Source organism: Ovis canadensis, chromosome 25 (assembly GCF_042477335.2).
Source record: "Ovis canadensis isolate MfBH-ARS-UI-01 breed Bighorn chromosome 25, ARS-UI_OviCan_v2, whole genome shotgun sequence".
NCBI lineage: Eukaryota > Metazoa > Chordata > Mammalia > Artiodactyla > Bovidae > Ovis > Ovis canadensis.
The window spans coordinates 27,707,328-27,732,049 of NC_091269.1; the positions used below are offsets into that span (position 1 = coordinate 27,707,328).

At 38.4% G+C, this 24,722-nt stretch overlaps 1 protein-coding gene across 1 annotated transcript in view; it reads left to right on the top strand.

Moving 5' to 3' along the window:
- Nucleotides 1–24,722, top strand: part of RYR2 (ryanodine receptor 2) — an 809,907-nt gene that overhangs the window by 289,820 nt on the left and 495,365 nt on the right. The window contains exon 3 of the mRNA XM_069571617.1: nucleotides 5,768–5,872. Within this exon, the coding sequence (XP_069427718.1) occupies nucleotides 5,768–5,872 (105 nt within the window). The remainder of the gene's footprint in view (nucleotides 1–5,767; nucleotides 5,873–24,722) is intronic.

Sequence of the window (24,722 nt, forward strand, 5' to 3'; positions counted from 1 at the left end):
TACTCTTTTCCCAACTTGGAACCAGTCCATTGTTGCATGTCCGGTTCTAACGGTTGCTTCTTTTTTTTTTTTTTTTTTTAACGGTTGCTTCTTGACCTGCATACAGGTTTCACAGGAAGCACGAAGGTGATCTGGTACTCACATCTCTTTAAGAATTTTATTTTTGTAAAAAAACCATTGTTTATTTGGCTGCATCAGTTACTAGTTTCTTAGTTACACTGTATGGGATCTTTGTTGTATTATAAGGGAGCTTTCATTGTGGTGCATGAACTCTCCTTATGGCACATGGGCTGTCTGGTTGTGGCACGTGGTCTCAGTAGTTGTGGCGCTGGTTCAGTTGCTCCGCAACATGTGGGATCTTTGATCCCCAATCAGGAATCGAACCTCCACCTCTTGTACAGCAAGGCAGATTCTCAACAACTGGGCACTGAGAAAGTCCCCCGTCTATCTACTTCTATGTGAACATACACTTGTATGTAAATGTATAGAAAACGGCTTGGAAAGATAACATCCAAAACCTCATCCAATTCCTATGTAGGAGGGAGTTTATGAACAATTAAGTTTGGAAAGAGAGAATTTAAAAAAAAAATTCCGTATTTGAATTTTCACCAAAAATGCTTTTATATTTGATTTTATTGTTTTCCATTGATGGACACCTGGACCTGGATATTTCACACTAAGGAAGAAAATCTAAGCAAAGGAATCAATGTATTTAAATGGAGTGGCTTTTTAGTATGCAATTTTTACATGGTGATAACAAGAGAGGCAGTCTACAGTGGCCTGTGCTCGTTGCTTTGGTCATGTCTGACTCTCTGAGACTCTGAACTGTATCCGGCCAGGCTCCTTTGACCGTGGGGGTCTCCAAGCAAGCATACTGGAGTGGGTTGCCATTCTCTTCTCCAGGAGATCTTCCTGACCCAGGGATAGAACTGGTGTTTCCTGTGTCTGCGGCATTGCAGGCACATTCTGTACCTGCTGAGCGACCTGGGAAGCCCCCTCCAATGGCTTATTTAGTTCCAAATTATTGGTTACGGTTAAGTCAAGGCAGTGACATGTTTCAATAGGCTTGTAATAAGTGAGTTAGGCAGATAACATCCATGGATGCCAGATGGTTTGATGTATACCTTCGTTAAAATCCTAATTGATTTTACATTCACTCACCAGTGCCAACAAAGCCAGATGCTCTGTTGTTGTTATTCTTGGAAATTGTTTTTCTCCCCTAAGAACATGTAATATTTGTCAGGTGGAGGAGAATGGGGACCAGTTTGTGTTTTAAAAAGAATAAAGGGTACACAGCTATACTGCTTGCTAGTTTGTTACTTTTGCCAAAGAACACCACTCCTGATTGAGTTGATCTTGTCTCTATGTGAAAAGCATTATGAGCCTACTGTCTGCCTACTTGGGGTTCTGGGCAGCCTAGATAGGCATTAAGAAAGGCTGAAGTGTATATTTTTCTCTGGTTTAATTTTGTATGATAAATAAGTGTAACGCTTAAGAGGCAGGGAGCTGTACAGACCGAGTGGTAGTTCTCCTTCATGGTCCCATGTGGTCTGTTTTGAAGCACCTAGAAGGTAAAGCATAAGTTGCAGAAGGGTTTATTTTATGATTTGGGAGCATACTCATTGAAAGGGCAAGTAAAGTTCTTTAAAATTGAAGTTCTAAAAATTAATTGTCTCAGTAATTAGACTTGAGTTAAAAAAAAAAAAAGACTAAGGAAAAGATGGTGACTTGCAAATGCTTGTGAATTGAAGTTCCCAGTACAGATATATTGACTGTTTTACTTTATCTCTTGTGCTGGATGTTAGGATTCATTTTGATTTGGGCCATTTAGTTGATCTTTAATTCATGGATGAGACCATTTATTTTCCTCTGACAATTTCATTTTGGGGAAGTGGTAAAAGGTCTTAATATAAATGCTCTAGTATGATTTAAAAACTTCAGGGTTATTTGAAGAAATATGCATCTAAATGAAGGAATATTTTTAGTAGTTTACTTGAAAAAGTATTCAAGTTTTGGTAATGATTCCTTTGTATTGCTCAAAATTTTCCTGTAAGGAAACACTTTTTGTTTCTACACTGCTCAGCCTTTCTGTTACAGTTGTGTGTTTTGATGGGGAGTTGTGGGGGGAGGCAGAGAGAGAGAGAGAAAGATGCTCCAACGCAAGAAAAGGCTAGAGTTTGTGAGAGAGAACTTCCTTTGCTGATTGTCTGTTCATTTATTCCTGTTAACTCTCACTATCTGTTACGAGCATGCCAGTCTAAAAATATGAATTTGGTGGGCAGGATTATTTTATTGCAAATTCATGTGATTTTCAAGTTTCTTTAAAATAAATGTAAGATATTTCAGTGATTCATACTTTAACATTTTGATTAAAGTGAAACAGGAAACAATTTAAATATACCCAAGATGTAAACTTTTCAATATGACCAGAAAGTGCCTCTTCTTGAAAATGCTGGAGCACTTTAGGTGTTATGAACAGGTGCATAGTTAATACTTTGTGTTTTCAAACACTATTTCTCTAAAGCAGAATTCACTTAAGAACCAATTTTAAGAAATGAGTGGTGCTTCATAAATGGGGAGAAATGACAGTATGCAAAACTAATGACGGTAGCTCACTTATTTTGTGTTCTTGTTGCGGTGTTGACCCTACGATAAGCTCTTTGCTTAGATTATCTCAATTATTTTTTCACAGCATCCGTATGAGGATGATAAAATTACTACCCCATTTCTCAGGGAAGGAAAGTAAAAATTATAAAAGTTAAGAGCTCTTAAGTAGTAAGGCCTAGATTTCAGCTTTGGTTGTCTGTTTATAGAATCCAGTCTTCTGACTATTATAATATACTGATTCTAAAGCAATTCATGAATATGTCTGAAATCAGTTCAGTGGTATGTTGGCAATGGCGCTTACAGATTTCTGAGAGCTGATTATTACATATTTAGCAAGTTTGTGAGCTGATTAGTAAACTTTGATACTTTGAAATCAGCCATCATTGGAGTATTTACACCACAGAAATGGGCAAATCAAGACTTTTTTTTTATGAGACATTAGTTCACCAGCACACCATTCCTTAACATAGTTCTCTATCAGTGCTATTTGTCAAAATGTAACTTCCCAACTCTGAGAGTTTAAGTGGATATGAATGGAATAAACAATCAGTTTTTTCCAGTAGCATTTGTTTTAGTGTGATAAGTTGTTATTAATATAGTTATAACTGAGAATATTAAATTTAAAAGACCTTATCCTGAATTTCAGGGTGGAAGAGGGTCTGTTTCCTAGCTTCCAAGTCTTTCATCTGAGGAATTTTGGAAAAAAAAGCCCTTGTCTAGCTGACTGCTGTCAATGGAAATAATCAGTAAACTGTCCATAATAGAAGTAGATAAGAGTTTTAGTTGAGTCACACTGAGGACTATAGCTTAGAAGCCATAGATTCAAGAAGCATCTGAACTGTCTTCTGCTAGACTACAAAGTAGGGGAGGCTTATATAGGCAAACCCCACAAAGTTACATAAGTTGTTTGTCAGTTATAATTGGATTGGCAAAACGTAAGGATGCCTGTTAAACCAGAATGGGGTAAGGGCTGAAATGGTTGAATAGTTACATGAGGAAACCATAAAGATGCAGCTGGCAGCTACTAATAGATCTTGTTTGACCATGACTGGTGACACCCTGAATCTGATACAGTTCAGAAAATTCAGGTCCTCAGTAGTACAGGAATGTGTCTGAAACCACAGCCACAGTGGCCAACTAGCCCCATTTTGACTGCCTGAACCACAGTTTTATATCTTGTCAGAACAAAAGACAAACACCAAATATGACAGGGGATACAACCCTTCCAGGTTTCTAAAGAGAATGATTAGCTCACACACAGCAAATCAGCATGAACCTTGGTGTCTGGGCCCCAAACTCATCACGGAAGGAGTACTAGCGTTAGGAATGTAGGAAGTGGGGACATTTATCTCTGTCTTCAAAATGGACATTTATCCTTATCTAAGCAATCTGGTAAATGCAATTTTTAAAAATGGTTAAAGCAGATGTACAGTGCCTGTTTAGTAGACCATAAGACAAGCCGTTCTGGTTAAAATAAAGTTCAAGCCAAATGTTGTATAAACCAGAATGACTTCCCCGTACCTCAGTGAGGAAAACTTCTCTCAGTTACTGTGGAGTATAAAAGCGGTGGCTGCACCCAGATTTGAGAGATTCTTTTGACTGAAATGAAAGGAAGTTGGGCTGGAAGGGAGGTGCGCAGAAACATGTGATAAAGGGTAGAGGCATTCAGAAAAGTTCATTCAAAAATAAAACATGGGTGCCAAGAAGGCTTGTGGGGTATGAGTAAACCTAGTGGTTATGTTTCTTTTTTCCATAAAATAGTTTAAACTCCTAGAACTGTAGTACTTAATCTTTCCTTGAAACCTTGAAGCATCATTCTCTGCTGATAAGGATATTTTTATTGGTAGTGATGCAATTTAACAAATACTTCAACAGTGTAAATTGTAATTTTGAGGCACTGAATCAGGTTATCAATTTATCCTCCTAATATTCTTTTTAGAAAGACATATTCTTGCTTGTGTTTCATGTTTAATATATTTATAATGTTCTTCTGTTAAGAAAAGGCTAGCTTGAACATCTTAATTGAACAGCTGCATTGCCGGCTGGATCCTGCTTGTCTGAAACAAAGGCCTGCATGGGTGATAACATATTTGTTCCTGATTGGGATAGTATTGTCTAACTTGGCAGTCACTTCCCACACTGTTTCGTTTGTCTCCTTGGTAGTTACTTTTTGGGAGTTTCAGATTTTATGGGGTTATTACTTGATTGAAGTGGAAGTTTATGGAAGGAAATAGAAAAAAAGAATGATTGACCAAATAAAGCAATACATACACACCAAATAAAAGTCAGACTATTGCGTACAGTGTTAGAAGCTAGATATGATATCCAACTTGAGTAAGACAGGGTAATTGTTATCTTTGTGGATAAGAAAAAGCCTATGTAAGCAAATATTTTATACCAATTCGTTTTTATATTTGCTCGTTGGAAGGACTGATGCTAAAGCTGAAACTCCAGTACTTTGGCCACCTCATGCAAAGAGTTGATCCGTTGGAAAAGACTCTGATGCTGGGAGGGATTGGGGGCAGGAGGAGAAGGGGACAACAGAGGATGAGATGGCTGGATGGCATCACGGACTCGATGGACATGAGTTTGAGTGAACTCCGGGAGTTGGTGATGGACAGGGAGGCCTGGTGTGCTGCGATTCATGGGGTCGCAAAGAGTCGGACATGACTGAGTGACTGAACTGAACTGAACTTCACTATTAAGTGAAGTGTTTTTCTGTCCTTTTAGTTTTTATCAACAAACTACTTGGTAAATTAGAAATGAATGCTTGAGAGTCAGAGAAGTCTGGCTTTTTGGTCCCAGCTTGAAAAATCTAGTAATTGTGACTTGGAAAAGTAATGTAACTTCTGTAGTTTCTTATCCACACAGTAACGTAGTGTTGTAGATGACCATGAGCATTATTGAGAAAACTTTGAGTGCAGTGCCTAATCCGAGTAGGCACTCCGTAAATGGTAGCTAGAGTTATCCACTAGTTAAAACACGGTTTAAGTGTGAGTGGTATAGAGATTATATTTCCATGATTTGGGAGCTCATGTCAGAGAACGGACAAGTATTCTTTCTTTCTGTGAAAGAAATTGAAGTATCATAAGGTAAGTTTGGGTCTGGATGACTGAAGTTGATGGCGATGGTGATGGTGACTTTCCCTCTTTCTGCACAGAATGTCCCTCCAGACCTCTCCATCTGCACCTTCGTCCTGGAGCAGTCCCTGTCTGTCCGGGCCCTGCAGGAGATGCTGGCTAACACTGTGGAAAAGTCTGAAGGGGCAAGTACTTAATTTCTGTAGGCTGGCAGTATTTTAAAGAAGTAAGCTATTATATAAATGCTTTCTTCACAGGTTTTGGAGATGTTCTTTTGACTGAAATAAGTCAATGCCTTTTAGTTCTGATTTTCTTAAGTTTGCCTTTCTGCTTTATCCAGGAGATCTGTTGATGTCTTAAATAACTTAAAAAAAAACCAAAAACACAAACCCACCCTCAGGGTAATCTGTGTCCTTGAACCTCATGCTTATTTCAGTAGTTAAAGCAGAATCTCTTTCTTTGGGCATTTCTGTGCTTTCTTACATTTTCAGAGCTGTTATTGTGACTCTTTCAATTAATTGATTTATGCATGGCTGTCATTAATCTTTATTTCATTCTCAAATGCCTCTAACCATGTGACTATGTTCTAAACTTCCTTATGGCAAGTGAAATTTCATGGCACTCATGTATTTGCAGTAACGAAATTATGGTGTTATAGCTTTAATCAGTTGTAATTTTGCAAAGAGCTAATCATTTTCTTCTGAAAATTGAGATTTTTATTCTGTTGCCAAATGCAGACATTTTTCTTTGAAAGCTTATTTGGTAATTTAAATTATGTTCCATTCTGTGTTGAGTGATTCTGGGCTACTACCCATTCTTAGCTAATTCATTAAATTTTAGAGTTAAGCAGGAGGGTGTTGGTCAAATTTTTGTTTCCTAGTTATGTGTTTGCTTGTTGCTATAATTACTGAAGTATATATTTTAATAAACTATACTATTTCCAGGAATGGAACTGAACATATTTATTTGCCATTACTGGTCCACGTGTTGCTGTTTTTGTTGTTAATCATTGCTGTGGTTTGGATAAGTAAAGAGATTAAAAAATAATAATAAACCATTTAACAGAAAATGAATGACAAATTCTGATGTGATATATTTTCATTAGCCTTGTAGTTTTTAAAATTTTAGTATCACTCAGTTTAGGACTTTAATTGCCTTGTGCATTAATTTTAAATTAATTTAAAATTTTAACACTATATCACATGTATGTATATATGGAAGAGATACTTTAGTGATTTTTATTTGATATTAGAGTAACAGCTTATTTTTTAAAAGATCCAACTATGTTATGCATATTTAATTTTTCAAGTACATTTTTGGTTACAATAGTTTGAAATTACAGTATTAAACTACATGAAATTTAAAAAGTTGTTTTTCTTTATATTAATGCAGTGCTTTTGGAGTAGGGTTGAATTAAAGCCTTTCTCAATTCAACTAGTTTTCTTTCTGCCTGGATAACCACCCCCTCTTGGATTTTAAACATCACTGAGGCATGCTGCTGCTGCTAAGTCGCTTCAGTCGTGTCCAACTCTGTGCGACCCCATAGATGGCAGCCCACCAGGCTCCCCCGTCCCTGGGATTCTCCAGGCAAGAACACTGGAGTGGGTTGCCATTTCCTTCTCCAATGCATGAAAGTGAAAAGTGAAAGTGAAGCCTCTCAGTCGTGTCTGACTCTCAGCGACCCCATGGACTGCAGCTTACCAGGCTCCTCTGATCATAGAATTTTCCAGACAAGAGTACTGGAGTGGGTTGCCATTGCCTTCTCCACTCACTGAGGCATATCTGCTTTGAAATTTCAATCTGGCTTTATGAAGGAACATTCTTTTCCTTTTGCACGAGCATCTAGAAAAGTGTGTATTGTCATTTCAGTTATCTTTGTAGATACGTGTGTATTGTCATTTCACTTATCTTTGTAGATACCAACTTATGATTAAATTACCATAAAATTTTCAGGTTGCTAAGCTGCTTTTTCTAAATTTAAACTCTTGATAAGAGGTTTTATCTCCCCAGAATCTGGGCAATGGATTAGGCAAACTCTCAAATTATCTGTGTATATAGAAAGTGTTGAAAATCCTGTTTTTGGACTTATTGAAGATACTTATTAGTTAGAATTTCTGTCCCCCAAATATATTTATTTAGCTTAATTTTGAGTTGTTCTCCTCTAGAAAGCTTCTGTCAGAGATAACATGATAATTTATGTGATATGTGGAACATCATTTATAAAGCCCAGTGTAGCTACCACTAGACATTAATTCTTAAATGATAAGTGAGAAAAAACAGCTTCAGAAAAGGAAAATATTTCATTGAGCCAAATCTCACTTTCAGACTAGGAAGAACCACTGTCCAGTGACTCAGAGGATGTTATATTTGGGGGAAAGAAAATGCTCTCTTAGACTACAGGAGAGTTTTGATTGTACCTGGGAGTGATGTTCGGGCTTCCCAGATGGCGCTAGTGGTAAAGAACCTGCCTGCCAATGCAGGAGATGCAAGAGTGATATTCAAAATATTTCATAACTAGTTTGGCACAGGCATCAATTATTCAGAGTGGAACTCAGCCAGAATGCTTGAGTCAAGGTTCTGGCAAGATTTGGGGGTTAATCTGAGCAATTTGGGGGTATTCTGGAGGAGTCATGGGCTGGACAGAATTAGGGAACAATAGGGACTTGGGGCTGAGGTTATTTACTAGGAGACCTAGTTTGCCACCTAACAACCGTCTTCATCATAATAGTGGAAACAGCAAAAGATCATATCTGATTACATGTCATCAGTGGATGCTGCTGGCACTCGTAGGAGTCAAGTCTTTGGACTCCATAGGTATCCATACCCTCTTTACTAGCCCCTCATGTGTCTTCCTTAAACTCATGAGAATCAATAGCAAATACTTTTGGCAAGCAAACTGTCATCTCTAACAATAAGTTATATGCAGTAGATTTGCTTATAAAGATCCACTTTGTCTTAGATGAAGTATGTCAGCAAGGAGATGCTAATTTTCTTGAAATCATTTCTTTTTTGTGATATGTTTATTTTTTAATTTTTTGAGCATCTGCTTTATTTTTTAATTGGAATGTGATTGCTTTCCAGTGTTGTGCAAGTTTTTGCTGTACAACAACGTGAATCAGCTCTAGGTATACATGTGTCCCCTCCTTGAGCCTTCCTCTCACTTCCCTGTGCCCACCGCACCCTCATCCTACCCCTCTAGGTCTCATGGAACCCCTTGTGCTATACAGCAGCTATCTGCTTTACACATGGTAGTGTGTATATGTCAGTGCTAGAGATCGTTTCTCTCCCTACACGTTGAAGAGTGTATCAAAAAGAATCTTGTGTATTACTTAATTCCCCCACTCTCTTATGATCAACTTTAAGAAGCCGTGTTTTTTAAAAAATAATTCTAAACTCCCTTATGTAATTCAATACTATTAATAATATTGATACTATTTATTATCCAGAAATGCACATAGCAATACAAACACACTTGATGATAATGAAAAAAAATTTCACTTAGATCATGCCTTTTCTTTTTTGTGGTTAAGCACCATTTGCCTTGTATTCTTTAGGTCGCACCAAATAGATGCATGTTTTTTATAAAGTTGCAGGGAATTTAATGGGAAATCCCCAACATCATTTGTGTCAAACAGATCATGAAGATTATTGATAGCAAAAACTGATGTGTAAGATGAAACAGGAAAAATATTACTAATTTAATGAAGTTTTGATTCCACGGAATTGATTATTGTGGCTTATTAGTAAAATAACTAGAATACAAAACGAAAGTGAAAGTTGCTCAGTCATGTCCGACTCTTTGTGACCCCAGGGATTTTATACAGTCCATGGAATTCTCTAGGCCAGAATACTGGAGTGGGTAGATGTTCCCTTCTCCAGGTGATCTTCCCAACTCGGGGTCGGAACTCAATTCCTCCCGCATTGTAGGCAGATTCTTGACTAGCTGAGCCACCAGGGAAGAGGGAGCTAGTAGTATAAGTAGCATAAGAAGCCTTCTGCAATATTTTATTAAAAGAGGTTTTCTAAAATATCTACTATTTAAAACAGTATGATTAAACTGATCCAGATCAGTTTGCTGCTGCTAAGTCACTTCAGTCATATCTGACTCTGAGCAACCCCATAGATGGCAGCCTACCAGGCTCCCCGTCCCTAGGATTTTCCAGGCAAGAACATTGGAGTGGGTTTTAATTATATGTAATTCCAGATCTCTTCAAGAAAATTAGAGATATCAAGGGAACATTTCATGCAAAGATGGGCTTGATAAAGCACAGGAATGGTATGGCCCTAACAGAAGCAGAAGATATTAACAAGAGTTGGCAAGAATACACGGAAGAACTGTGCAAAAAAGATCTTCACGACCCAGATAATCATGATGATGTGATCACTAATCTAGAGCCAGACATCTTGGAATGTGAAGTCAAGTGGGCCGTGGAAAGCATCACTATGAACAAAGCTAGTGGAGGTGATGGAATTCCAGTTGAGCTGTTTCAAATCCTGAAAGATGATGCTGTGAAAGTGCTGCACTCAATATGCCAGCACATTTGGAAAACTCAGCAGTGGCCACAGGACTGGAAAAGGTCAGTTTTCATTCCAGTTCCAAAGAAAGGCAATGCAAAAGAATGCTCAAACTACCACACAATTGCACTCATCTCACATGCTAGTAAAGTAATGCTTAAAATTCTCCAAGCCAGGTTTCAGCAATACATGAACCGTGAACTCCCTGATGTTCAAGCTGGTTTTAGAAAAGGCAGAGGAACCGGATATCAAATTGCCAACATCCTCTGGATCATGGATAAAGCAAGAGAGTTCCAGAAAAACATCTATTTCTGCTTTATTGACCATGCCAAAGCCTTTGACTGTGTGGATCACAAAAAACTATGGAAAATTCTGAGATTGGAATACCAGACCACCTGACCTGCCTCTTGAGAAACCTATATGCAGGTCAGGAAGCAACAGTTAGAACTGGACATGGAACAACAGACTGGTTCCAACTAGGAAGAGGAGTACGTCAAGGCTGTATATCGTCACCCTGGTTATTGAACTTCTATGCAGAGTACATCATGAGAAACGCTGGGCTGGAAGAAGCACAAGCTGGAATCAAGATTGCCGGGAGAAATATCAATAACCTCAGATATGCAGATGACACCACCCTTATGGCAGAAAGTGAAGAGAAGCTAAAAAGCCTCTTGATGAAAGTGAAAGAGGAGAGCAAAAAAGTTGGCTTAAAGCTCAGCATTCAGAAAACGAAGATCATGGCATCTGGTCCCATCACTTCGTGGGAAATAGATGGGGAAACAGTGGAAACAGTGTCAGACTTTATTTTTTGGGGCTCCCAAATCACTGCAGATGGTGACTGCAGCCATGAAATTAAAAGACGCTTACTCCTTGGAAGAAAAGTTATGACCAACCTAGATAGCATATTCAAAAGCAGAGACATTACTTTGCCAACTAAGGTCCGTCTAGTCAAGGCTATGATTTTTCCAGTGGAAAAGTATGGATGTGAGAGTTGGTCTGTGAAGAAGGCTGAGCACCGAAGAACTGATGCTTTTAAAGTGTGGTGCTGGAGAAGACTCTTGAGAGTCCCTTGGACTGTAAGGAGATCCAACCAGTCCATTCTGAAGGAGATCAGCCCTGGGATTTCTTTGGAAGGAATGATGCTAAAGCTGAAGCTCCAGTACTTTGGCCACCTCATGCGAAGAGTTGACTCATTGGAAAAGACTGTGATGCCTGGAGGGATTGGGGGCAGGAGGAGAAGGGGACGACTGAGGATGAGGTGGCTGGATGGCATCACGGACTCGATGGATGTGAGTCTGAGTGAACTCGGGAGATCATGATGGACAGGGAGGCCTGGCGTGCTGAGATTCATGGGGTCTCAAAGAGTCGCACACAATTGAGCGACTGAACTAACTAACTAACTATGTAATTCCATTGAACATAATTCATCTTTTTTTCTTATTTAAAGCATACCAGTAATAAACAAGCCAAGAGCTTTTTAGCTTTATCTGAATAGCTGCTCATATGGCCTTTAAAATCCTGAGAGTGGAGATGATACAAATAAAACAAGGAGAAAATGACTGCAGGATCAATGCCCATCCCTTTGGCCAAATTTTCTTGTATCCTCTGTATATGCGCTTCCTTGCTTCTGTTAATTTTTTGTTCCCTGCCCCCCAGGTTTTAGGTGGCTCTCGATCACGTCTGCTTCTGTATCCACCTCTGTCCATATCCTCTCATTCTTCAGATTTATGTTGCATATTATTGATATAGCGTGGGCTAAAAGCTAGGTTTTCTAGAATTTGAGAACTGGTTAAGAATACCAGTTGTGCCACATACTCACTCTGTGGCTTTAAGGAAGATCAGTCTTTATCATCAGGTTTATGCGTGCTGAGTCACTTCAGTTGTGTCCGACTCTGTGTGAACCCGTGGACTGTAGCCCGCCAGGCTCCTCTGTCCATGGGATTCTCCAGGCAAGAATACTGGAGTGGGCTGCCATGCCCTTCTCCAGGGGATCTTCCCCACCCAGGGATGGAACCTGCATCTCTTGCATCTCCTGCATTGGCAGGCAGGCTCTTTACCCCTAGTGCCACCTGGGAAACCCCAGTCATCAAGTTTAGTGAAAAATAGTATTTGAAAAAAAGAATTATCAATAAATTTCACAGATTGCAAAACCAAAGCCCTCTCTATTATGCCATGTCATTTCTCACTTTATATCTGTGCTTCTGTGAAATGGAGTCCTAAATTAAATTAGACATTAGAAAATAAAATTGAATGGAGAAAATGTTCATTGAAAATGCTTCTGAATTAATTCAGGTATAATGAAACCAATGGCCAAAAGCATAGGACCATCTAAATTATTAAATCTTATTAACTAGATCACACACACAAATAAGCAAAGAATATCACTGACTATATTTTAACCTATCTGTGGTATCATCAAACTGGCAGGATCACATGGCAGAACTGGCTGGCTGGGATACTGGAGGGAGATGGGGAGGGGTTCCTTAAATAGCCACAGTTGCAGAGAAGCAAATTGCCAAGGCCTGGAAAAGGCAGTCAGAGATTAGTAGCAGTTCAGTCAAAGGCATATACAGGTATGAGAAAAGGAATAAGTAAAACAATAAAAACAGCCACTGTTAAATGGATGCTAAATATTCGTTATATACTATCATTTGCTGCTGCTACTGCTGCTAAGTCTCTTCAGTCGTGTCCGACTCTGTGCGACCCCATAGACGGCAGCCCACCAGGCTCCCCCATCCCTGGGATTCTCCAGGCAAGAATACTGGAGTGGGTTGCAATCACTAAATCTGATGACTTTTTATGATTTTGAAATAATAATATGTGTCAGTGATAATATTTGCTTATTTTTGTGTGTGTTCTAATTAATAAACTTTAATAATTTAGATGATCCTATGCTTTTGGCCATTTGTTTCATTATACCTTAATTCAGAAGCATTTTCAATGAACTCTTTCTCCATTCAAGTTTATTTTTGTAATATCTAGTTTAACTTAGGATTCTGTTTCATAGAAACACAGATATGAATTGAGAAGTGAAACAGTATAGTGGAAAGGGCTTTTGTTTTGCAATCTGTGAAATTTATTGATTTTTTTTCAAATACTGTTTTTAATAGTTTCACTTGTTGACAATGCATTGCTTTTGTTTTAACATCATGAATATATGAAGTGACTTCCTTATATTAGTGTTTAGGAGGGTATATACAGAAATAACATTGACTGTCCTTTCTATCTTTTGGTTTAGCTGTTTCTAGGAGAATTGTCAGAGAAGGCACTGGCAACCCACTCCAGTACTCTTGCCTGAAGTATCCCAGGGATGAGGGGCTGCCGTCTATGGGGTCGCACAAAGTCGGACATGACTGAAGTGACTTAGCAGCAGCAGTAGCCGTATAAACATTAAAGCACCATAAATCAGTTTTTAAAAAATACATTTATCAAAAAATGAAGTACTAATTTCAGGCAAGTAGTTGCATTTAAGATCATTTTATATAAATGCAAGAGCAGAAGTTGAAGTTCAAGATGCGTGCTATATTCCGTAGTTATTAGGCATATAGATTATAGAGAAACTCTATGAGTTAAATTTCTGGTAGTCTTTGGAAAACTGCTTAAACTTTCTGTGCCTCTGTTTTCTCGTCTGTAAAAGTAGGGGTAAATAATGGTGTCCTCTCATTGTATTGTTGTGAGGATCTAATACATCATGAAGTGTATAGAACATTCATAGCACATAGGAAGCACACGACAGCTGTGTGGTTGCATGCACGAAAAGCCGCTTCAGTTATGTCCGACTCTCTGTGAGCTCATGGACTGTAGCCTGCCAGGCTCCTTTGTCCATAGCATTCTCCAGGCAAGAATACTGAAGTAAGTTGCCATGCCCTCCACCAGGGGAACTTCAAGAACCAGGTATTGAACCCGCCTCTCTTACGTCTCCTGCATGGGGAGGCTATTTCTTTACCAGTAGCGCCACCGGGGAAGCCTGGATCTTATATCTTATTGTTACTGTATTTGCTTTGGGAATGTAAATGTCCTCTCCAGACCAAATAAATATTTGGTCCAAATAATAAAAGCAAAGCAAACAGCAATTACCTGAGGGCTCCAGAGAGTTTAACAAAAGCAGGAAGATTCTGGAGAGAAGCCAGCCTTGGAAAATAGAATTGGGGCAGATTGGTTTTACATTTTTAAGGTTTTTAGCCTGAAGATTGTGGTCACTAAAACTTTGAAAGAACAAGCACAGTCTCTCCAAAGACAAAATTCAGGCCCTTTTGAAAGTCAAGGAGTAGTTCTAGAAAAGAGAAATCCAGAGAGAGGGAGACCCAAATTTTGGGCATAAACTCTGCCCAGCTTTCTGGCTGACGCTTAACCATCTGTATGGGGGACAGATGTCAATTCAGTTACCACTGCTAACGTTATTACTGCTCTGAGATCTGCACGGCCACCAAGCACTAAGCAGTTTGCAGTTTGAGTCCTACCAAGTGGATTGCTCATTAAAACAAATACATCAGTGTTCTTCAGCGGTGTATAGTAGAACCGCAACAATATAAAAGGACAGGACACAATTCACAATTGCTTAGGAAATGATCAAATGTGACCCAATCTCAAGGTAAATGACTACCAAGAACAACAGAGGGACAGACTTAGCAGATGAAGATTTAAAGCAGCTATTATGGCTATATTCAGTGAAATCAAGGAAAATATGTTTATTGTCAACAAAAGAATTAAAAAATCAACATATAAAAATGATTCAAGTAACAAAATGGAGTTTCTATAAAATGGAAAACTATGTTATGTGCAAAGTTTACTTAGTAAGTGAACTAGGATACAAGTTAGTCTCACTGGGAGTCTGAAGTCTATGCTTTTTAGCTATTTACTATGGAGTATTCATGTCATAAGAGGGGAGCAGTGGGAGAGCCTAAGGGGATATCAATACTAAACGTGGGAACAAGAGGAGGAGCACCCCATGGAAGGCTCTGGCAAGAAAGAGCCGGGACGATAATGGGAAAGCCAAGAGAAAATAGCTACAGAAGCCACATATATATTCGTTTCCCTGGTTGTTGTTAACAGATTATGCTCCAAGCCTGATGGATTAAAACACCATGAACTAATTATCTTCAGGTTCTTCAGATAAGAATTCTGAAAATTAGTCTCACTGGGCTAAATCAAGGTGTCAGCAGGACTCAATTAATTATGATAGCTCTAAGGAGGACTCTATTACACTTCATTGCCTTTTCTAGCTTCTATTCTTGGGTGGTGGCCCCTCTTTCATCTTCAAAGCCAGCAACATTACATATTCATAGCTTCTGTGTATTAGGATGCAGATGGCCTTGAGGTGCCACTATTTGCCCTTCTACATCATGGAAATAGAGTTTGAGTAAGATGTTGTTGATAAGATGAGATGAAAATCAGAGATATCTAGTTAAATAAGGGCTGAAAAGTGTGATTTCATAGGAGCCTGGCTTTCCTGCAAACCAATCAATATTAATGTCAGTCTATCCTATGTGTGTGTATATATACATGCACACACACACACACACACACACATGAATTAATAGGTTCACACACATTTTAAATTAAAGAGACTTTATTCTGTAAAGAGTTTTTAGTATTTATTTGTCATTCCAAAATTGGTGCTCAATATTTCTTTTGTATTTAAGTAGATTTTCGTACATGTTCAGTATATCTAAAAGGCTTATTTGTTCATGCTCTTGGGCATTTCGGCCAAGGATCAAAAATTAATAATACAATATTGTAAAGTAATTAACTTCCAATTAAAATAAATTTATATTTAAAGAATAATTAATGTTGTATCTATCCTGGTTGAGTTTTATTTTCATATTGATTATTTTTCAGTTTGCTTTCTCACTTATTAAAGTGAATTGGAGTAGTGTGAAGGAAAAAGGAAGCGTTGGCACATCTTGCTTGTGGTTCATATAAGATGGATGGTATTCTGAACATTATTAAAAATAAGTTACTCAGATGATTGGGCTAATGATTCACTGGATAGAAAAATGAAGTTTACTTAAACACTTGCTATTGTTCATCATTTCAAATATGTTACTGCTCTACATATTCTAAGTCTCCTTAAAACACTGACTCAAACAATTAGGATATGAAACTGTGATTATACTTTTAAATATTTTCAGGGCAGTAGAAATCTGCCTCTGAAGAGACAAAAGACTGAACAGGGCTCCTTTTTAATAAAGAAAAATAATAACCACACTCACAGTTTTTATTTTTGTGTCAGGAAGATGCCTTCTGAACTATGGTAAGGAATCAATAAATTTTATATATTGGTATTGCTCAAAGTCATTAGTCACACGTAAAGCACAAGCAGCAAAATAAAAAATAAACAAATGGGACTCCAACAAACTAAAAAGCTTCTGCACTGCAAAAGAAACAATTAACAAAATGAAAAGGCAGCCTATGGGATGGGAAACAATATTATGCAAACCATAGTATGTGATAAGGGGTTAATGTCCAAAATATATAACAAGCTCATGCAATTCCAAAATAACAAATAGCAATAGCGAAACCTCAAATAATCCAATCAAAATAGACAAAAGAACTGAATAGACATTTTCCCAAAGATGTGTGAAGGGCAAACAGGTACATGAAAAGATGCTCATCACCACTAGTCGTTAGTGAAATGCAAGTCAAACCCACACTGAGATATCATCTCATACCTTTTAAAATGGTCATCATCAAAAAGACAAAAGGTAACAAATGCTGATGAGGTTGCAGAGCAAAGGGAATCCTGTCCTCTCAGTGGGATTGTAAACTAGTAGAGCCACTATGGGAAACAGTATAGAGGATCCTCAGAAAGGAAAAATAGAACTACCACATGATCCACTGGATATGATCCAGAACCACCACATGATCCACTGGATATGATCCAGAACCACCACATGATCCACTGGATATGATCCGGAGCTATCACATGATCCACTGGATATGATCCAGAACTACCGCATGATCCACTGTATATGATCCAGGACCACTGCATGATCCACTGGATATGACCCAGAGCCACCGCATGATCTGCTGGATATGATCCAGAGCCACCACGTGATCCACTGGATATGATCCAGAGCCACCACGTGATCCACTGGATATGATCCAGAGCTATCACATGATCCACTGGATATGATCCAGAGCTACTACATGATCCACTGGATATGATCCAGAGCTACCACAGGATCCACTGGATATGATCCAGAACCACCACATGATCCGCTGGATATGATCCAGAGCTATCACATGATCCACTGGATATGATCCAGAGCTACCACATGATCCACTGGATATGATCCAGAACTACCGCATGATCCACTGGATATGATCCAGGACCACCGCATGATCCACTGGATATGACCCAGAGCCACCGCATGATCCGCTGGATATGATCCAGAGCCACCACGTGATCCACTGGATATGATCCAGAGCCACCGCGTGATCCACTGGATATGATCCAGAGCCACCGCGTGATCCACTGGATATGATCCAGAGCCACCGCGTGACCCACTGGATATGATCCAGAGCCACCGCGTGATCCACTGGATATGATCCAGAGCCACCGCGTGACCCACTGGATATGATCCAGAGCCACCGCGTGACCCACTGGATATGATCCAGAGCCACCGCGTGACCCACTGGATATGATCCAGAGCCACCGCGTGATCCACTGGATATGATCCAGAGCCACCGCGTGACCCACTGGATATGATCCAGAGCCACCGCGTGATCCACTGGATATGATCCAGAGCTACCGCGTGATCCACTGGATATGATCCAGAGCTACCGCATGATCCACTGGACATGATCCAGAGCTACCGCATGATCCACTGGATGTGATCCAGAACTACCACATGATCCAGCAATTTGGGGAATATATCCAAAGGAAATGAAAACATTAATGAGAAAAGATATCTGCAGCCCCATTTTCAGAGCAGCATTATGATAACCACAACAATCGAAACAACCATTGATGGATGAAATGGATAGAGAAATTGTGTTACCTGTGTACAGTGGAATACTGTTCAGCTATAAAAATGAGATTCTGCCATTTGAGACAACATGGATGGACCTTCAGGGTATTAGCTAAGTCCAACAGAGAAAGACAAATATGTATGATCTCATTTATTTGTGGAATCTGAAACAACAACAACAAAAAGAAACTCAGGACAAGAGATCAGCTTTGCGGTTATCAGAGGTGGAGAAGAGGGAAATTGGAGGAGGGGTCAAAATTACAAGCCTTCGATTCTAAGTAAGTACTAGGGATGTAATGTACATCATGGTGACTGTAGTTAACACTGCTATATGATATATAGGAAAAATGTTAAGAGATTAAATTGTAAGAGTTTTCATCTCAAGGAACAATGTTTTTTTTTTTCTTTTTTTTTGCATTCTCTTTTCATTTTATCTACTTAAGATGACGGATGCTATCTAAAATTATTGGGTCATCATTGTACAATATTTGTAAGTCAAATCATGCCCTACACCTTAAACTTATATCATGAGATTTATCAATTATAGCTCAATGAAACTAGGAAAAAGTGATGCCTTCCATGCATGCAATATAAAAGTACACTTAAATTTCAGCTTAAGTTTAAATTCCAGAGCCGTTTCCATCTTCTGGTTTCATAACAGTAATATAGAAGAGTGTAAACTGAAGATAGTTTCTTCATAGTCCATTTTTCCCTTGAAGATAATCACAGCTAATATTGGTTTATATCTGTCTAGAACATTATGTATAAAAAATTTTTCCATGGACTGTTGTATCATCTTTTATAATTTAATCATCTATGGTTAAAAATATCAGAGAAATGCTAATCAAAACTACAGTGAATTTCTCCTAAAACCAGTTAAAATGGTCATCAAAAAAAATCTACAAACAATAGATGTTAGAAATCGTATGGAGAAAGGGAACCCTCTTACACTGTTGGTAGGAATGTAGATTGGTATAGCCAATATGGAGAACAGTATGGAGGTTCCTTAAAAAATGAAAAATAGAGCTACCATGTATCCCATGCCTGGGCATATATCAGGAGAAAAAAAAAATCAAAAAGATACATGCACCCCAGGGTTTACTGCAGCACTATTTACAGTAGCCAAAATATGGAAGCAACCTAAATGTCCATCAACAGAAGATTGGAGAAAGAAGATGTTGTATATAAATACACAGTGGAATATTACTCAGCCATAAAACAGAATGTAATTATTCCATTTGCAGAGATGTGGATGGACCTAGAGACTGTCATACAGAGTGATGTCAGGAGAAATATCATATTGATACATTTATGTGGAATCTAGAAAAATGGTATAGATGAAAGTTGTTTGCAAAGCAGAAATAGAGACACAGACATAGAGAACACATGTATGGATGCCAAGGGTGGAAGGATGGGTGGAATTTGGAACCTGGCATTTGGAGACTGGAATTGACATATGTACAGTAATATGTATAGATTAGACAGCTAGTGAGAACCTGCTGTATGGCTCAGTGGACCTCAGCACTTTGTGGGGACCTGACTGGGAAGGAAACCCAAAAAAGAGGAAATACATGTATAAGTATAGCTGATGCACTTTGCTGTGCAGCAAAAACTAACAGAACATTGTAAAGCTATTATATTCCATTTAAAAGTATTAAGACACTAAAAAAGCAAGAGAATCCAGGCTTAACTGATGAGGGCTCTGGCACAGATTTTCGTGAGTTCTCTTGGCTCTGTTCTTTGCTTCTTAGATGAGTTTCTCTAGTTACAGCAGGGCTACAGCAATTTCAGGGATGATACCCAAATTCAGCATCATCCATAGGCACACAAAGCAGCTGACTTTCTTTGCTTTTGTTTATGAGACTAATGAGATTTTCCCAGAAGCGACTTGGTGGACTTCCCCTTATATCCATTGTCACATAGTCGTTGCCCAGATTGCTAACTAGCAAGAGGAAATGTGGCCAACACAACGGGCTTAGAGGGGAAAGAGGGAGAGAGGATACCTTTACAAAATCAGGGATTTTTTTGCAAGAAAGAGGAGGGTTATATATGTAAATGAATGTTGAGCAGACGTGGCGTTATCCTTAAGCCTTATTTCGAACGTTATTTATATTTGAGATCCTCCAGGTTCTTGAGCCAAACTAGGTGTAGCAAGTTGTCAGTAAATCCTTATCCAGAAAGAAAAGTCAAAGTCTGTGCTCAGTTGTTTCTATATCTGGGGAACGTTAAACCCTTGCTTACTTCTTCACCCAACTGATTCGTGTTGTATTTGTTCCACAAAAGTACGTTGAGATGCTATTGTGAATTCCAAGCTGGTAACGCAGGAATAAACAAGAATGCACCTTGTTCATGAGGAATTTAGTGATCTAATAGTGAAACGTAAAAGTAAATAATGATTGAACATGGGTGCAATATGCTTTGATAGTGAAGTCCAATGAGAGTCCAGAGGAGGAAAGTCTTAATTACTTACCCAGCACTACCTTCCCTGTATAAAGACACACATCCCTTCATAAATGGCTGAGGTCGTCTACAGGTTAAAAACAGTGAAAAACTTAACAGATTAGTCTGTTTATATTATAGACAAAATGATGTTACTAGCTATTTATATTGAAACTGAAATTCCCAATTAACTACTAATAACATTTTACTTTACGATGCTGTTCAGGAGCATCCCTGGTAAAATACTGCTTTGGGAATGGCTCTGTGATGCTAATAAATGAACCAACATGTTACTGACTAATGTGTTTTTTAAGCAGCATCTTGTCTAAAGCCTCTGTATATAACAATGCACCTGTTTTTCATCTGTGAAATTAGTGCAGTGATTTAGAAGGTGAACATGATTATAACTTCTTAAACGGCTTATAGCTAAAAATATTCACTGAGCAGAACTATTTGTCTATCACTTAGAAGAATGTGGACATTTGTCTATGTTTGAAATATATACCCTCTATTTGTAGACGCTTTGTTTTATTGTCTTTTTGTCTCTGAAAAGACAACTTTCTACTCAAGCAAAGCATACTACATATTTCTATGTGTTTGAATGATGTGGTTTCCAGAGATACCAGCACCAAACTCGATAAGGAGGTCAGTTTCGTCAGCATGTAATTGAATCACCATGCCAGATTTAGGCACTGTTTTAGATTATGACTCTTGAACGTATAGATTATTTTATTCTGTTAGTGTCATTCAATTTGAACATCTTCCTCAGATTTTTTGTATATAAAGTACAAATTTTTTCATGTGTAAATATTTGATATAGCAAGTGAATCAAGCAAGTATTTGTGATAGATGATTCTGAATTTACCAGTAATTTAAAGAGATTCATGACCTGTTGAACTAAATGGCTTGTAATTTTTATTCTCTTATACTTTATTTTCTTAAAAAATTGCAGTCTAATTTGACAGAATATATCCTTTTAAACTATTGTTTTATCAAATACTACTTCTCCTTACTTCCCCCATACCCTCACTAGCACCATTTCTTACCTCACTTGAGTTTTCTCCAAAGCATTTCTTTTCCTTCTGTCATATTAATATTGTGCATTTGTGGTTTTATTTTTTTGTATTTATTAATTTTCATTGGAGTATAGTTACTTTACAATGTTGTGTTAGTCTCTACAGTGCAGCTAAGTGAATACAGCTGTATGTCTATAGATTAGTTGTGACACGTGTTAACCTGACCTGGGCAGGCAAACAGGGATGCATGCTGTTTGCTTGCATATATACATGTATATAGCTGTATTCACTTAGCTGTGTGTGTATATATATACACATACCCTCTCTTTTGGTGATTATTCGGGTCATCACGAAGCACTGAGTAGAGTTCCCGGTCCTCTGCAGTAGGCTTTATCCAGTTCTCTATTAATAGTTTCTATATATAGTTTCTGTAGTGTGTATATGTCAGTCCCATCTCCCAGTTTATCCCCCCTCCATTCACCCTTGGTATTCATACATTTGTCTCTATTTCTTTTGCGATAAGATCATTTACACCATTTTTTTTTTTAGATTCCGTATTTCCGTGTTAATATACAGTATTTGTTTTTCTCTTTCTGACTTACTTCACTCTGTACAATAGTCTCTAGGTCCATCCATGTCTCTCCAGATGACTGGATTTTGTTCCCTTTCACAGTTGATAATATTCCATACGTACCACATCTTTTTCAGTCATTCGTCGATGGACATATAAGTTGTTCCCATGTCCTGCCTATTGTATATGGTGCTGCAGTGAACACTGGGGTGTGTATGTCTTTTTGATTTATGATTTTCTCTCGGTTATTTTTATTTTTAAATAAACTATCTCTGTTAGAGTGTAAATCCTATGAATGCAGAGCTTTTGATCTGTTGTGTTCACTGGTTTTAGCATGAACACCTAGGACAAAGCATGTAATGAATCAGATAGCCAGTAAATATTTGCTGACTTGAGGCACTGAAAAATAGATTTTAGAAACCTAAAAATTAAGGGGCTGAAAAGTGCCAACAATTTTGTGCCTACTGCTATGGTAGCAGTTTTGAACCTAAGTATAACATTGACTGTTAAGCACAGCTATTTTTCTCCTTGCCCTGCTCTACTCTGAGAGAAAAGAACTCTATTCAGAAGAGGAAGTGAGAGTAAACTTTGGGGGTTAGAACAGCATGCATCCGTGTTTGCCCGCCCAGGTCAGGTTAACACATGTCACAACTCAATTCCTGTTATCCCTCCTTCACTGTCCATAGTGCTCCAGTCCAGGTGAGAAATTATTTGGCCATCCCCTGTTGTGGTATCTTGATGAATCAGATAAAAATTACAAAGCTGTTCCCCAAGGGGGAAAAAAAAAAGTTAATTTCTACACATACAGAATCTTCCCTGTAATTTTGGATTTACGGACTTACGTGGAAATCAAGCAACTCTTTTGACTTGTAGCTGCATAGTGGCAGAATCTATACTTTTTTGCAACTAACCTCAGACCTGTGAGAGCAAAACAGAATCCAGGGGCTGTGTGTAACTTAGAGACCAGATGGACCATCTGGACAAGGAAAGGCCAATGTGGACAATGTGACCAGGTGTGACTTCTGAGATAACAGTGAAGCAGTTATCTCTTAAGACCCCAACAGAGCTCGGGTCGAGTTCTTTATGGGAATAGGAAACCTTGAAACTGTCCTTAGACCATTGACAGAGAACAGAGAGCAGCGTGCCAAAGGCACACAGAATGGGCTCTGCCTTGTAGGCAGCTGATGTCCGTGGTTTTGGAGGCAGTGAGCCTGGTGTGAGATAAGAAGAACCTACTGAAATCACTGCATGATCTGACATGAGAGAGAAGTGTCCCAGTGAGATCAGACAGTGCAAAGGAAGTGAGAAATCAGAGACAGATCACAGCAGAGACAATCAAAGAAGCAATTGTCAGCCACAAAATTTAATACTTCATTAGCTGGAGTTACTTGCATTTGTTTGTTCTATAGACTTATGAATAACTATGTTCCAAGTTCTGTGAACAGTAAATGGTTAGGTAGAGCCTAAAGAGCTAGGACTGTTTTTTCCAGAATAGGGCATAAGTGGAATCTGTGCCTTATAAACTATAAATGTTTGAGTGAGGAGGGTGAAGAAATAAAAATAAGATGCCAGAGAAAAGATAAAAACTGGGATTTTGTTTACACACCCATGGCCTGGAGACTGTTTTGTTTCTAATGGTATTAGTGTGTCTAACAATTATGAGTAGGAAAATGAGTGATATTATGTTGTTTATTCATGAGGTATAATCTCTATGCCTCCAGTATGGATTTGAGGTAAATGCTACATAGGTATTTAAATTCAGCAAATTTGTAGTTCGTTTCACCATAAAGAGTTTTTCGTTCCTTTGAAAATTGTTCAAGAATTGCTTAGGAAGAAACCTGTGAACAGGGGATTCAGCCAGTGATTAGATGACTCTGGTTGTGTTTTGTCAACACAACCAGATTATGGCTTCTTTTTAAGTATTTAACTTGCCTGTAACTGTTGAATGAACTGTTCCCTGAGCAGACTGTTCCTAATTTCATTAATTTAATTGTTGCCAAGTGAACACTCAGTTTTATGAGGGAATTTGAGGTTTTAGTTTCTCTCTCTGTCTAGCTTTAGTTATTGTTTTTTTCTTAAACTTTTAATTTTATATTGAAGTGTAGCAGATTAATAGTGTTGTGATAGTTTCAGGTAGCCAGCAAAGGGACTCAGCCATACGTACATGTGTATGTATCCACCCTCCCAGAAACTCCTCTCCCATCCAGGCTGCCACGTAACATTGAGCAGAGTTCCCTGTGCTGTACATTAGGCCCTTGTTGGTTATCCATTTTAAATGTAGCAATGTGTACATACAATCCCAACTGTATGTACACAAATTGTATGTATAATTTGTACAATCCCAAATTCCTTAACTATCCCTTCTCCTCATCCTTCTTCCCCTGCCCCATAACCATAAGTCTGTAAGTCTGTTCCTGTTTTGTAAATAAGTTCATTGGTATAATTTCCGTTTAGATTTTACATACAAAGGACATAAAGTGAATTTATCTTTTTCTGTATGATTTATTTCACTCAGTGTAAC